Below are 14,439 nucleotides of genomic sequence, written 5' to 3' on the forward strand. Positions count from 1 at the left end.
GCAGTAAATGAGCAAAATCTTGGTTCCAGTCCAACAAAATTGAGGTTATGGAGTGGCCAGCCCAATCCCCGGACCTTAATCCGATAGAACGCTTGTGGGTGACATCAAAAATGCAGTTTCTGAGGCAAAGCCAAGAAATGCCAAAAATCTGTGGGATGTAGTCAAAGCATCCTGGGCTGAAATAAGGCTGTGTGCCCACGATGCGTTTTTTAAGCGTTTCCACAACGGCAATTCCGCTGCAGAAACGCTTAAAAAACGCTTAGTAGAAGGTCTACCATGTTCCTCAATGATAATCCGCATGTGCTGTGCACATGCTGCGGAAATTTCCGCTGCGGATAATCATTGCGGAAAAATCCGCAGCACTACCAATTAGTTTGCAGAAGCGCTGCGTTTTCACCACCATTGACTTGCATTGGAACGCATGGATTCCGTATCACTGCATCTGTACATGCGGAATCCATGCATTTCAATGTGCAGATGGTACCCGGGTCTGGAGAAGAGGAGACTCTCCTCCGGACCCGGGTACCATAGAACCTGTAAAAAAATAAAAATAAAAAATAAATATTATACTTACCTTCTGATGGCCCCCGGTGTCTTTGTCTCGGCTTTCCGGCAGATCACGGTGGACTCAAGGACCTGCGCTGACGTCATTTAGTCATACGACGGGTCACGCGACCGCTGACGTCGGCAGGTCCTTTAGTCTACCGCGAGCTGCCGGCAAGCCGAGACGCATCGGATAAAGACTCCGGGGGCCATCAGAAGGTAAGTATAATGTTTATTTTTTACCATTCTTTTACGGTCACCCTATATAAATCCATGCTGGTTGCAGTTTGCATGGATTTATATAGTGTGACCAAGTTGTCAAGCCCTTTCCAAGTGATGCTAAAATCGCTTGGAAAGCGCTTGACAACCCGCATGCAGAAATGCATGTGAAGAACGCTTCCCTTCCGCTTGTCCCTGGCAGGAAAACACATGTACAACCCGCATGTCCAACCCACATGTCCAACCCGCACGCGTTTTTTTCTGCCAGGGAGATGCAGAAAAGCTCAGGAAAAAAATCCAGAGCATTTCCGCATCGTGGGCACATAGCCTAACAGTTGACAGGTGCCAGAAGCTGTGGGTTATACAACTAAATATTAGGTTAGGGATTCACAGGAATGCTAAATCATCAAAAAAAAGAGTACATATTGTGAGTTTGTAAAGACAAATGCACACACTGCTATTTTTTGAACAGTCTAATGTTCATTTTTTGTTATTTTCTGTAAAGTAGTTAAAATTATATAGATTTCTCTTCATGTTTTGAATTAGAAAACAGTCTGCAATGTTCCCAATGCATGGAAATAAAAACTAGTATAAAGATTTGTGCTTAAAGAAGTTGTCCACTACTTTAAATGAACCCCCCCCAATGTATCCCCCCCGGGGCCCAGAAGTGTTTTTGTAAATACCTTGCGGTGCCTTTTCTGCCTCTCGCCTCTGAGCGGCGCTATCGCTATCGTAACCCCACCCACAACCCATCATCCACCATAGAACGCAGAAGTGAGTACCCCCTGCTGCAGCCGGGGTCACGTGATGCCTGTGAGCGGCCAGTGATAGCGCACCACAAAAAGGCACCACAAGGTATTTAGAGAAACACTTATGGGCCCTGGGGGAATACATTGGGGGGATCATATAAAGTAGTAGACAACCCCTTTAACTCATGTTTTTGAACACACTGCTATTAATTTGACCACTACTGTATATAGTGTTTAACTAATGGCTTCTAACATGTTAGTGGGACGGGAAACATCATAATTAACGGGCCGGGATGGGAGGTAAAACATGATTGACAGGAAAGTGTGGAAGGGGGTGGGGTGACATCATGATTGACACAAGGGGTGGGATGGAGAGGAGTGAAGCCATGATTAACAGGACACGTATAAATATTTAAAGAGGAGGTCGTGTCCAATGTCGCCATGTAGAACCAGCTTTACTACTATGTAGACGGTACTTCTCAATTGCCGTTCCATTCATTCCCTATTGGGCTGCCGAGTGCCCGCTTGGATTTTTACGGCAGCCCCAAAAAGAATGAATGCAGCGGCGTTCGGACATCCAACCTGCAGCTGCATTTTGTTAAGGGGATAAACATGGCCCATGGGGGATATTAATTATCCGTTCCGCTGATCGGTGTGGGTGCCAGCGGTCAGACCCCACACTGATCACTAAGTAATCATCGGACAAGCCCTTTAATGATATGCCTATAGTAAAATTCAGGCCGTGTAAGGTCATCAATACAATTCAAATTCCACAACTATTTCTTTATCCATCGGTATAGCCGTAGGAGGGTTTATTTTTCGGGCATGAGATCTATTTTAATGTAATTATTTTAAGCTACATATAATGTATTGAATAACTTTAATAAAAATAATGGGGAGAGGGATCTAAAAAACAGCAATTCTGGAATATCTTTCTGCCACTTTGGGCAACAAATTCTAAAGTATTCTATTAGCCAAAGAGGCTCATGCACACTGCTGTATTAATGGGGTTGTCCACTAATTTTATACGTCCTAAGGCGCTGACAGTGACGCCAGGGCTGATTGGGCGCATGGCTCACGTCATAACAACCTCACGTGACCCTGGGAACACCAGTGCCGACACAACTGGAACGGCACCAACACAGGAGGCGAGTATAGGTGTTTTTATTTTAACAAGGGCAAACATTAAGATTGAGAAGGGGTTGTCCTAGTAGTCGACAACCCCTTTAAGTATGGTACAGAACCATAATAGGGCAGGCATGGAAGTCTGCTGTATGCTGTACCATGTGCCTCCTATTTTCGTAGTCTTCAAAGCTTGCTATTTATTACCATCTTTTCAGTTAGCCATTAAAAAGTATCAACCATTGAGGACTGTCCCAAAATGAAATAATGTTCTTTATCACAGACTACACGAGTCAACAGTGTGATGCAGCAGCAAAAAGGCAAACACAGTTCTGGGATGTATTAAGAGAAGCATAGAGTCTAGATCACATGAAGTAATTATGCCCCTCTACTCCTCTTTGGTCAGGCCCCATCTAGAATACTGTGTCCAGTTCTGGGCACCACATTTTAAAAAAGACATTGAAAAACTGGAGCAAGATCAGATAAAAGCTACCAGGATGGTGAGCGGACTGCCAACTATGTCCTAGCAGGAACGGTTAAAGGATCTGGGAATGTTTAGTTTGCAAAAAAAGAAGACTGAGAGGAGACTTAATAGTTGTCTACAAATATCTGAAAAGATGTCACAGTGTAGAGGGATCATCCTTATTTTCAAATACACATGGAGACACGAGAAGCAATGGAATGAAACTGAAAGGGATAAGATGCAGATTAGGTATTAGAAAAAACAGGCTTCCACGAGAGGTGGTTATCTCTCCTTCAATGGAAGTCTTAAGAGGCTGGACAGATATCTGTCTGAGATGGTTTAGCGAATCCTGCATTGAGCAGATGCCCCTGAAGGTCCCTTGCAACTCTAACATTCCATGATTCTAAGTCCTTTGAAAAGTTGCCAAAAAAGTGACAAATTGAAAACCTGACACTAGGCAGGGACTGGAGTGAGAAGTGGCCAAAACAATTGACATTTGGTGAAAGTTGCATTTCATGAATCTGTCTAAAACATCTGGATAAGCAAAGCTGTTGAGGAAAAAAAAACAAAAAAAACTTGAAGTAAGACAACTTAAACAGTGGCAAAAAATTGTAGTAAAGAATAAGGTGCAAATACTAAAACTACTAAAAAAGGAGCAAATTACTCCAACAAAGTAGAGGAAAAACAATGATGAATAGGTGCCATTGTTTTTACTACTGTGATAGTCAGAAGTGTGCTACGTTTCAGGGCATGAGCAGATCAAGGAGAGCTTCTCCGTTATACATCTCCCCAAGCTAGGATGAAAGTGCAGCTGAGGACAATGCAAGCGAATGACACCAGAAAATTGAAGCATGTTATGTGAAGGCTGAATGAGTCCTCGTACCGCTCTGCTGGGCAGGCGGCAGCACGTGTCTCCTATCCACATGTGTGGAGATGTCGCAGACATGACCTCCAGAGGATGCGCTAGTGGAACAATCTGTATTGTAGTTTCCACTAAAACTCTTATGAAACCTACCGATTCCTACCATTACGCAAACAGTAGGTTCATTTCAGACATTTTCTATAGCTTCAGTTATGGTACCAAGGCCATGACTGATATAATCTGCCGCTATATACCGTCATAGCACCAAGGACACGAGCTTATATAATCAGCCGCTATACACAATAAATTCCTCCTTTCTGCAGCTGCTGTCGTCAGTAACACTCAGAATAACGTCTTAGTCCTCTCGAAAGTAATAATAAAGGTAAAGTTCACTGCACAGAAGGCAACTATATAAATGATACTAAACATGAACGTAATGTGCCGACATACACATCTAAGGCTCTGCTCATGTCTATGATCATAACAGTGGCTGCCACATCTCTCTATGCTGTGCGCTGGACTCTTCAGACTAAGAGCTCATTCACATTCTACTGTTTGAGTATGAAAAAACATTTTATTGCATTTTTGCATTCCAGTGCTTTGATTTTATTTTTCTTTCTTTCCAGTGTTTATAGTACTGGTGAAATAATTTTATATTTTGATAGATTGTACTTTACCAACATCAAATATGTTTATTTTTTAATTTGTCCCATGTATTTTTTATTTGGGAAAAGACAAGTGATTTAAAGTTTTAATTTTTTATTTTAAACATTGCTTATTTAGTCTCTATTTAGAGGATTTGAACCTACGATTAATTGATCCCTTGCTCTGTACCCTGCAATATTACAGTAAACCCCCAGCTGCCATGATAACCGAACTGCTCCACGCGATCACGCCAAAGGGGTGGGAGGCCAATGGGAGCCATTAAACATGAGCACCAGCAGCCAGATCATTACTTGCCGAGGTTAGTGATCGACGGATGTATCTAATTGGTTAAACAATAACAATCTGTGCCAGCTTTAGTCGATGCGGTTATGTAAAGAAGCCGGCTGTGTAACACAGCCGACACCTACCTAGAATGGTGCATGCTCAGCTCCTGAGCCCGGCTCCATAAACATGCACCCTGATCATGATCTACTGTAACGTCTGGGGGCACAAAGAGGTTAAAGGGCTTGTCCATTTACAAAAAAAATTGAGGCAAAGAGGAGTAATGCTTTAAAATACCAAAAGAAGAAATACCCACCCACGGAAGCCACTGTCACTCGGGCACCTAATTCCCGATGCTGCTCACCGCCAGTCTTCATTAACAAGGAAGCAGTGACCTCCTGTTTACAAAACGTGAATGTTACACCCAATTACTGGGCTCAGGGGTCTTGTGCCAGCTACCTTGGCATGTATGTCCCAAAGGTTGTCACCAAGCTTTTCTATATTGCAAATAAGACTGGATATAAGGAATTTGCTACTGGTTTCTGTCGATCTGAGAACAAGGATTGTGTAGCATGCTGTGGATTGTTTATTGCACTCTTTTATATTGCTGATGCTATAGAGTGCAAATGTAAAGTATAGTAACACATATGATAAAGTATCAGGTATGATAAACTAAACTATTACACGTGATACTTTCATACTTGTTACTTTATCATATGTGTCACTTTACTTTATCAAAGTAACACGTACGATAAAGTATCATATATGATAAAGTAAAGTATCACGTATAGTAAAGTATCAAACAAGGTAAAGTATCACATATGATAAACTAAGTATACGTGCAGTTTAGTTTATCATACGCAATACTTAACCATATATGTTACTTTATCATACCTGATACTTTACATTTGCACTCTATAGCATCAGCAAAGTCTCAGTTATGATGAAGTAAAGTAACACATATGATAAAGTATCACGCATGGTAAACTAAACTATCACGTATACTTTAACATACAGTACAGACCAAAAGTTTGGCCACACCTTCTCATTTAAAGATTTTTCTGTATTTTCATGACTATGAAAATTGTACATTCACACTGAAGGCATCAAAACTATGAATTAACACATGTGGAATTATATACTTAACAAAAAAGTGTGAAACAACTGAAAATATGTCTTATATTCTAGGTTCTTCAAAGTAGCCACCTTTTGCTTTGATGACTGCTTTGCACACTCTTGGCATTCTCTTGATGAGCTTCAAGAGGTAGTCACTTCACAGGTGTGCCCTGTCAGGTTTAATAAGTGGGATTTCTTGCCGTATAAATAGGGTTGGGACCATCAGTTGTGTTGTGCAGAAGTCTGGTGGATACACAGCTGATAGTCCTACTGACTAGACTGTTAGAATTTGTATGAAGGCAAGAAAAAAGCAGCTAAGTAAAGAAAAATAAGTGGCCATCATTACTTTAAGAAATGAAGGTCAGTCAGTCCGAAAAATTGGGCAAACTTTGAATGTGTCCCCAAGTGCAGTTGCAAAAACCATCAAGTGCTACAAAGAAACTGGCTCACATGAGGACCGCCCCAGGAAAGGAAGACCAAGAGTCACCTCTGCTTCTGAGGATAAGTTTATCGAGAGTCACCAGCCTCAGAAATCGCAGGTTAACAGCAGCTCGGATTAGAGACCAGGTCAATGCCACACAGAGTTCTAGCAGCAGACACATCTCTACAACAACTGTTAAGAGGAGACTTTGTGCAGCATGCCTTCTTTGTAAAATAGCTGCTAGGAAACCACTGCTAAGGACAGGCAACAAGCAGAAGAGACTTGTTTGGGCTAAAGAACACAAGGAATGGACATTAGACCAGTGGAAATCTGTGCCTTGGTCTGATGAGTCCAAATTTGAGATCTTTGGTTCCAACCACCGTGTCTCTGTGCGACGCAGAAAAGGTGAACGGATGGACTCTACATGCCTGGTTCCCACCGTGAAGTATGGAGGAGGAGGTGCGATGGTGCTTTGCTGGTGACATTGTTGGGGATTTATTCAAAATTGAAGGCATACTGAACCAGCATGGCTACCACAGCATCTTGCAGCGGCATGCTATTCCATCCGGTTTGCGTTTAGCTGGACCATCATTTATTTTTCAACAGGACAATGACCCCAAACACACCTCCAGGCTGTGTAAGGGCTATTTGACCAAGAAGTAGAGTGATGGGGTGCTACGCCAGATGACCTGGCCTCCACAGTCACCAGACCTGAACCCAATCGAGATGGTTTGGGGTGAACTGGACCGCAGAGTGAAGGCAAAAGGGCCAACAAGTGCTAAGCATCTCTGGGAACTCCTTCAAGATTGTTGGAAGACCATTTCCGGTGACTACCTCTTGAAGCTCATCAAGAGAATGCCAAGAGTGTGTAAAGCAGTCATCAAAGCAAAAGGTGGCTACTTTGAAGAACCTAGAATATAAGACATATTTTCAGTTGTTTCACACTTTTTTGTTAAGTATATAATTCCACATGTGTTAATTCATAGTTTTGATGCCTTCAGTGTGAATGTACAATTTTCAAAGTCATGAAAATACAGAAAAATCTTTAAATGAGAAGGTGTGTCCAAACTTTTGGCCTGTACTGTACATGGTACTTTATCATATGTGTTACTTTACCATATATGTTACTTTACTTCATGATATGTGTTGCTTTACTTTATCAAAGTAACACATATGATAAAGTAAAGTAACACGTATGAAAGTATCACATACGATAAAGTAAAGTATCATGTATGATTAAGTAAAGTAACATATATAAAGTATGATAAAGTATCACGTAGTATTAAGTATCACCTATGGTAAAGTATCACAGTTAATAAAGTATCATGTATGATACTTACATGATGCTAATCGCACTTGTCACTTTACTGTCTCATACGTGATAAAGTATCACGTATGGAAAAGTATCAAATCCACTGATCACCAGAGACCATTCCTTATAAGGCTATGTTCACATGTTGCGTTTTTACTGCGTTTATTGTGCTGCGATTTTCAGGATCCTAAATTCCAACTTTGCTTCTACCACAGAAGCATGAACACAAATCACCAATACAAGACATATTCATGAAAAAATACACATGTTCACAAAAAATACACATTACAAATCTAACAGTGGGGGGGTGAATTGGTCATGAATAGTTTACCTAAGACATTGGCAGAGCATTGAGTTTGTAGGACACCGTTTACTTTCACACTTTGGTCAGCCCTTGAGTTCGTCAGGTATTGTTCAATTTCACACCTTGGTCAGCCAATGCTTACTTTGCTCGCATCACTAATTTAATTAAACTGTACTAATCCTAACTGCTGTTCTCAGGAGACGATTATGGTTTGAACTTGGAAACAAATCACAAAAATAAATGTGTTTCACAAACTGCTGTATATGCTTTTTTTTCATTAAAAACACAGCAAAACCCGATACTTGCATTTTTGCACTTACTCATTGCTTTCTATAAACTCTGCAAAAACACTAAAAAAAGTGACATGCTGCATTTTTCAAAAATGCAGCAGTTTTCCCAATTCAGTCAAGAAAAAAAAAAGAAAGTGTGTGCATGACATTTCTGAACTCTCAAAGTGTCAAAAAAAAAATTGCAGCAGAAACGCAACGCGTGAGCATTGCCTTACACGTTGTTGTCGGATCACACTTAAAACTTGGCAAAATTTTATCTTGCCCACATGCAAGTCCATATCCCTTATCATTTTTTCTCTTTTTTTATGGATAAGATATATGATAAATATCTATATCTCTGCATAAAACACGTCACAGAAATTTCCACTCACCCCCATCTTTAAGATCACGTTACTAACAGGAGTTTGATTGTTTGACAACCTGACAGATTTACTGTCCAAGTCTCCATTAGTCCAGCCTTGAATGAGCGAGCAAGCACCATAGGCGCTACTAAGTGAATAAATATGGCCACTGGGGACGTCGGCGGCTAATTATCAGTTCTATCGCATGTCAATATGAACCTATATGCTGAACATACCGCCAGAATTATCATGGCAAGCGGTCAGCTAGATAAACGAGCGAGAAGCGAGATAAACAAGCCCCGCAGCCACAGAACATCTGTTCTTCACAGATACGAAGATGACGATTCACTCGAGCCTACATGTTCCATATGTATTTATAGAGGGAAACGTGCGAACAACTCCGAAGTCCGACATCGCCTGCTGAAAAGCCGATAACCACACCTGGAAAATGTGGGGCTTTAGAGATAGTGAGGAAAATCATTTACTACATTTTCCTGATTGCTGAATTCCAAGCAAAAATATATTATGTCACCATCAGCAACCAAACGATTGTTACATTAACCCCTAAAGGACCAGGCCTATTTTTCTCCAATAACCAAAACTTCTTTTTTTTATTTTATTTATTTTAACATTGATTTCCAGGAGTCATGATATTTTTATTTTTTTCATAGATATAGCTTGATTGATGGCCAGTAAAAAAAAAAAAAAGTGGGTTGAATTTGTTAACTGCGCCATTTTGGGTACATAGAATTTATTGCCTAATTTTTTTTTTTTAAACGCTCTACGGGGAAAAAAAAAAAGAATAAATGCATCAAAACTCAGCAGTTTTTTTTTACATTTTAAAATTTCTTCACATGATGCACAAATAATATGTTATCTGTATTCCATTTGCACAATAAATAGCATCATTGTCCCCATTGGGGCTCATAATCTATGTTCCCTATCAGTACGCCATTAGTATGTGGGAGGAAACCCGGAGAACCCAGAGGAAACCCACACAAACACGGGGAGAACATACAAACTCCTTGCAGATGTCGTCCTTGGTGGGATTTGAACCCAGAACCTCAGCGCTGCAAAGCAACAATGCTAATCACTGAGCCACCATACAGTGCTAACCACTGAGCCACCATGCTATTTTTCTTTAAACACTGTTCACTATTTAGTATAAAAGATATGTTAAAGGGGTTTTCCAGGACTTTATCATTGATGACCTATCCTTAGGATAGGTCATCAATGTCTGATCGGTTGGGGTCTGACATCCAGCACCATCCGCCGATCAGTTGTTTTAGGTGTCGGCAGCCGCCGGCCAGAAATGCCCAATTGTGGAGCTGCTTTGTCTTCTGATAGTGGCCGCGTAATACACATCCGCCTCCTACTGATTTGAATTGGAGGTGGATGTGCTGTACCCGGCCGCAGCCACTATCGGAAGACGGAAAAGCTCTGCAACTGAACATTGCTGCTAACGACACCGGGGAGAGCTGATTGGCAGGAGTGCCGGGTGTCGGACCCCAACCAATCAGACACTGATGATGGGTCATCAATGATGAAGTAGTGGATAAACTCTTTAAGTTTAATTTTTGCGGTTGATAGTACAATGAACATACTACATCAATGTAGTTTTTTTTCAACATTTTTCCGGACAGAGCGTATTCATCTTTATGCTTCGGAGCCCAATAAGTGCTATATGAAATAGGTTCCCAAGTGTAACTTCTCATATAACCACCTGGTAAAAAAGCAATAGTCGGCTAGAATCCTAAAATATATTATATATAACTTGTAGTAAAAAAAAACAAAAAACAAAATAAATAAGTGAAATTATTATAAAACAAAGCGGAGGCGTCCAATCTTCCTACTAGGATCACCTAGTGTCTTAATTAAAAAAAAAACAACCAAGAGAAATAAACTTACATGTTCTAAGTGTACGTGGGCCTGACTGGCAATATCAAATATGACATCTTTGACATTTCTCTCCTGGCGGCCTCTGATGAAATCTTCTTGAGAAGCTCTGTGCTGAGGGGAGAAAAATATAAGTAAGAACAAACATCTAAATCCAGGCAGGGCGACAGGGTCTGAGACATATCAGGTATTCTGTGTTTCTGTGCCCGGCACCACAATGGCTCAATGTGATGATCTTTTCATCAAGTATTTCTCCACCTGTTATTACAGACATATTAAGAGCGGTATACTGAGGGCTGAATGTAGCAATGGGGCTTATAGTCCGGGGAAAGTGACATTTAGACACCAGAGAAGAAGAAAAATAACAGACTTCAGACTAAGACTTACTGATAGTCTAGGGAAACAGAGGGATTCAAATGATATTCCCTGGTGGTCTCGGGTTATTGTCCACCTTTCCTGGTGGCCTAGAGTAGAAGAGGTACATTTGCATTACTTGGTGGTCCATGGTAATGCGTGGCTGCTTGGTTGTCTAGGGTGGAAGAGGGTGTTAATCCCTGGTGGACTTTAGAAGAAGTGGGGATAATGCCTGTTAGTCCCGGGTATGAGAGTGTTTATGTATGATATCCTGCTAGTCTAAGGTAGAAAAAGTCTTCAATGAGTTGTCTTCTACTAGAATGCTAAATAAACAAAAAGACTTACCTCCACGGTGTCCCCCGCTGATGTCATAACATTGTTTATGTCACACGTGTGCAGCAGCCAATCAGCGGTCGATAATGGGCCGCAGAGCTCCTGTGACAAATGAATCTCACAAATGAATAGGGGTGGATCTGCAGTACCCCACTGTGGCCACTAGAAGCTGTGCTGTTCCACTCTGCAACTGATCACATCCAGCTGCCTCTGGCACCGGGAACAGCTGAGCGAATATTGATAACCTATCCTAAAAGGAAAGGCCATCAATAGAAAAATATGGAAAATCCCTTAAAGCAACTTTCTAAATAGTCTTCATTCAAAAAATAAATAAAAAAATTTGTACAATTTTGAAAGGACACATTAATCCCTTATTGTCATTGGACATACAGGTCTGCCTGTGTTTAGAGCGGGCTCAGAAGCTGAGCCAGCACCATACCTGGCAGATGAGAGCCGTGTTACACAGTTGGTATCTGCTTGTAGCAGCATCAATTGGAGCTGAGCTCTGATCGCTGCTATTAACTCCTTAAATCACACTCACAATGTCAGACAGAGGCAACTAGGGTGTGCGGTACAGGGGCGAGCCATTCCACGTGCCCATCAGCTCTCCACAGCGCTACTAGACACCCATGGCAGCTGGGGCCTTACTGAACGCCACTGTGCCTGCAACGCCGATACTTAGCTTAACAGGAGACAGTAATTTTTTCCTTATATACTGCAATACTCTGGCACTGCATTACACAGAAGTAACAATCTGACTAAAAAAATGAAGTAAAACTAAACAGATATATATTTTTTTTGCTTTGTTTTTTTGACTCATCCCCTTTAAAATATAGAAATAAAAAAAATCTGTTATCGTTGCAAGTCTGATTTATTAAAATATAAAAACGTAATTAAAAATAAAATAGCGGGATGCATTAAAAGAGGCAGAGATGCTCTAGACCAGAACATAGTTTTACCTCTATACAAGTCACTAGTGCGACCGCACTTAGAATACTGTGTACAGTTCTGGTCTCCGGTGTACACTACAGACCAAAAGTTTGGACACACCTTCTCATTTAAAGATTTTTCTGTATTTTCATGACTATGAAAATTGTACATTCACACTGAAGGCATCAAAACTATGAATTAACACATGTGGAATTATATACTTAACAAAAAAGTGTGAAACAACTGAAAATATGTCTTATATTCTAGGTTCTTAAAAGTAGCCACCTTTTGCTTTGATGACTGCTTTGCACACTCTTGGCATTCTCTTGACAGAATTGTAAAAATTGGCCTGGTCATTAACGTGCAAACCACCTTAGATTGTAAAGGGGTTAGAAAAAAGCTCTATATTGGTCTTATCTGTCCACAAGACGCTTTCCCAGAAGGATTTTGGATTACTCATGTACATTTTGGATGGAAAATTGCAGTCTAGCTTTTTTATGTCTCTGTGTCAGCAGTGGGGTCCTCGTAGGTCTCCTGCCATAGCGTTTTATTTCATTCAAATGTTGACAGATAGTTCGCGCTGACACTGATGCACCCTGGGCCTGCAGGACAGCTTGAATTTCTTTGGACCTTGATTGGCGCTGCTTACCCACCATCCAGACTATCATGTGTTGCAACCTTTCATCAATTTTTCTCTGCCGTCCACGTCCAGGGAGATCAGCCACAGTGCCATGGGTTGTAAACTTCTTGATTATGTTGCGCACCACAGACAAAGGAACATCAATATCTCTGGAGATGGACATGTAACCTTTGAGATTGTTGACACTGTTCAACAATTTTGTTTCTCAGGTAAGGTACTCAGACAGTTCTCTTCTCCTCTTTCTGTTCTCCATGCTTTGTGTGGCACACACAGACACACAATGCAAAAATTGAGTCAACTTCTCCCCTTTATATCTGATTTCAGGTGTGATTTTCATATTGTCCACACCTCTTTCTTGCTGCAGGTGAGTTTGAATGAGCATCACATGCTTGAAACAAAGTTGCATACCCACAATTTTGGAAAGGTCCCAACAATTTTGTCCAGCGCATTTTGGGGGTTTTGTGTGAAATTATTTCCAATTTGCCTTTTTTGCTCTGTTTCTCAGGCTCTCCTATGTGATGTATATGCCCCAATATCTCCTACGAGATGTATATAGATCAGCCCTGACGTCTGTTATGTAATGTATTTGCTCCAGTCTCTTCCATGTGATGTATATGCTCCAGATCGAGCATCTCTCCTATGTGATATATATCCTACAGGCCCAGCATCTCCTATGCGATGTATATGCAACAGCCCCAGTGTCTCCTATGTGATGTATATACAGCAGTCTCATTTTATCTTATGCGATGGCCAGAAAACTGCAGCAAAAATTACTCAAGTTTTTGAGTTATTTATTAAGTATTTTTTGTGTTAAGCCATTTTGATCTCAATAGGGAGAAACACTGAAAAAACTGAATTTCTTTCATTTTGCTGTTACTGAAAAACACTGTGCAAAAGCACTGCGTGTGAACAAGTCCTAAACGGGGTTGAAAAAAGTTTGATGTCTGCATTTATTTTAAACATTTTATTTTTATTCACATCTTTCACACTTGACATTGTAGCTCTCTGGAGCAGACTTATTAATGTGTTAACATCAGTTTAATTACATATTGGTACAGCTCCACAAACCATCGCAAAAAAGGGCGATGATTATTAAAACTTTAAAAACAGTGTAGCGATGCCTGAAGAAGAAGACCTAAGAGCGGTGGGTGGAAGGATGTATCCGGACTGGGGTTTGCACTTTTATTTTTTTGTCTCATCCAGACTTTGAGTTAGGCTATGTGCCCACGATGCAGAAATGCTCAGGACTTTTTCCTGAGCATTTCTGCATCTCCCTGGCATGTGGATTGTACATGTGTTTTCCTGCCAGGGACAAGCGGATGTGAAGCGTTCTTCACTTGCATTTCCGCATGCGGGTGTCAAGCGCTTTCCAAGCGATTTTAGCATCACTTGGAAAGTGCTTGTCAACTTTGTCACACTATATAAATCCATGCAACCGGCATGGATTTATATAGTGTGACCCGAGAGAATGGTTAAAAATAAAAAAATAAACCTAATACTTACCTTCCGATGGCCCCCGAGACTTGCTGCGCTCCTGTGCTGGCTGCCAGCAGATCGCAGTACGTTGTACTGAAAAGACCTGCCGTCACATGACTGACGTCACCGCAGGTCCTTCAG

At 41.0% G+C, this 14,439-nt stretch overlaps 1 protein-coding gene across 2 annotated transcripts in view; it reads right to left on the bottom strand.

Moving 5' to 3' along the window:
* The window catches only part of NDUFAF6 (NADH:ubiquinone oxidoreductase complex assembly factor 6), a 71,562-nt gene that overhangs the window by 15,943 nt on the left and 41,180 nt on the right, over positions 1 to 14,439 (bottom strand). For both annotated transcript variants that reach the window (XM_073679655.1, XM_073679656.1), the window contains exon 7: positions 10,578 to 10,679. In XM_073679655.1, the coding sequence (XP_073535756.1) occupies positions 10,578 to 10,679 (102 nt within the window). The remainder of the gene's footprint in view (positions 1 to 10,577; positions 10,680 to 14,439) is intronic.

This window comes from Phyllobates terribilis, unplaced genomic scaffold (genome assembly GCF_046119375.1).
Source record: "Phyllobates terribilis strain yellow unplaced genomic scaffold, ASM4611937v1 Scaffold_4__5_contigs__length_816908805, whole genome shotgun sequence".
NCBI classification, from domain to species: Eukaryota; Metazoa; Chordata; class Amphibia; order Anura; family Dendrobatidae; genus Phyllobates; species Phyllobates terribilis.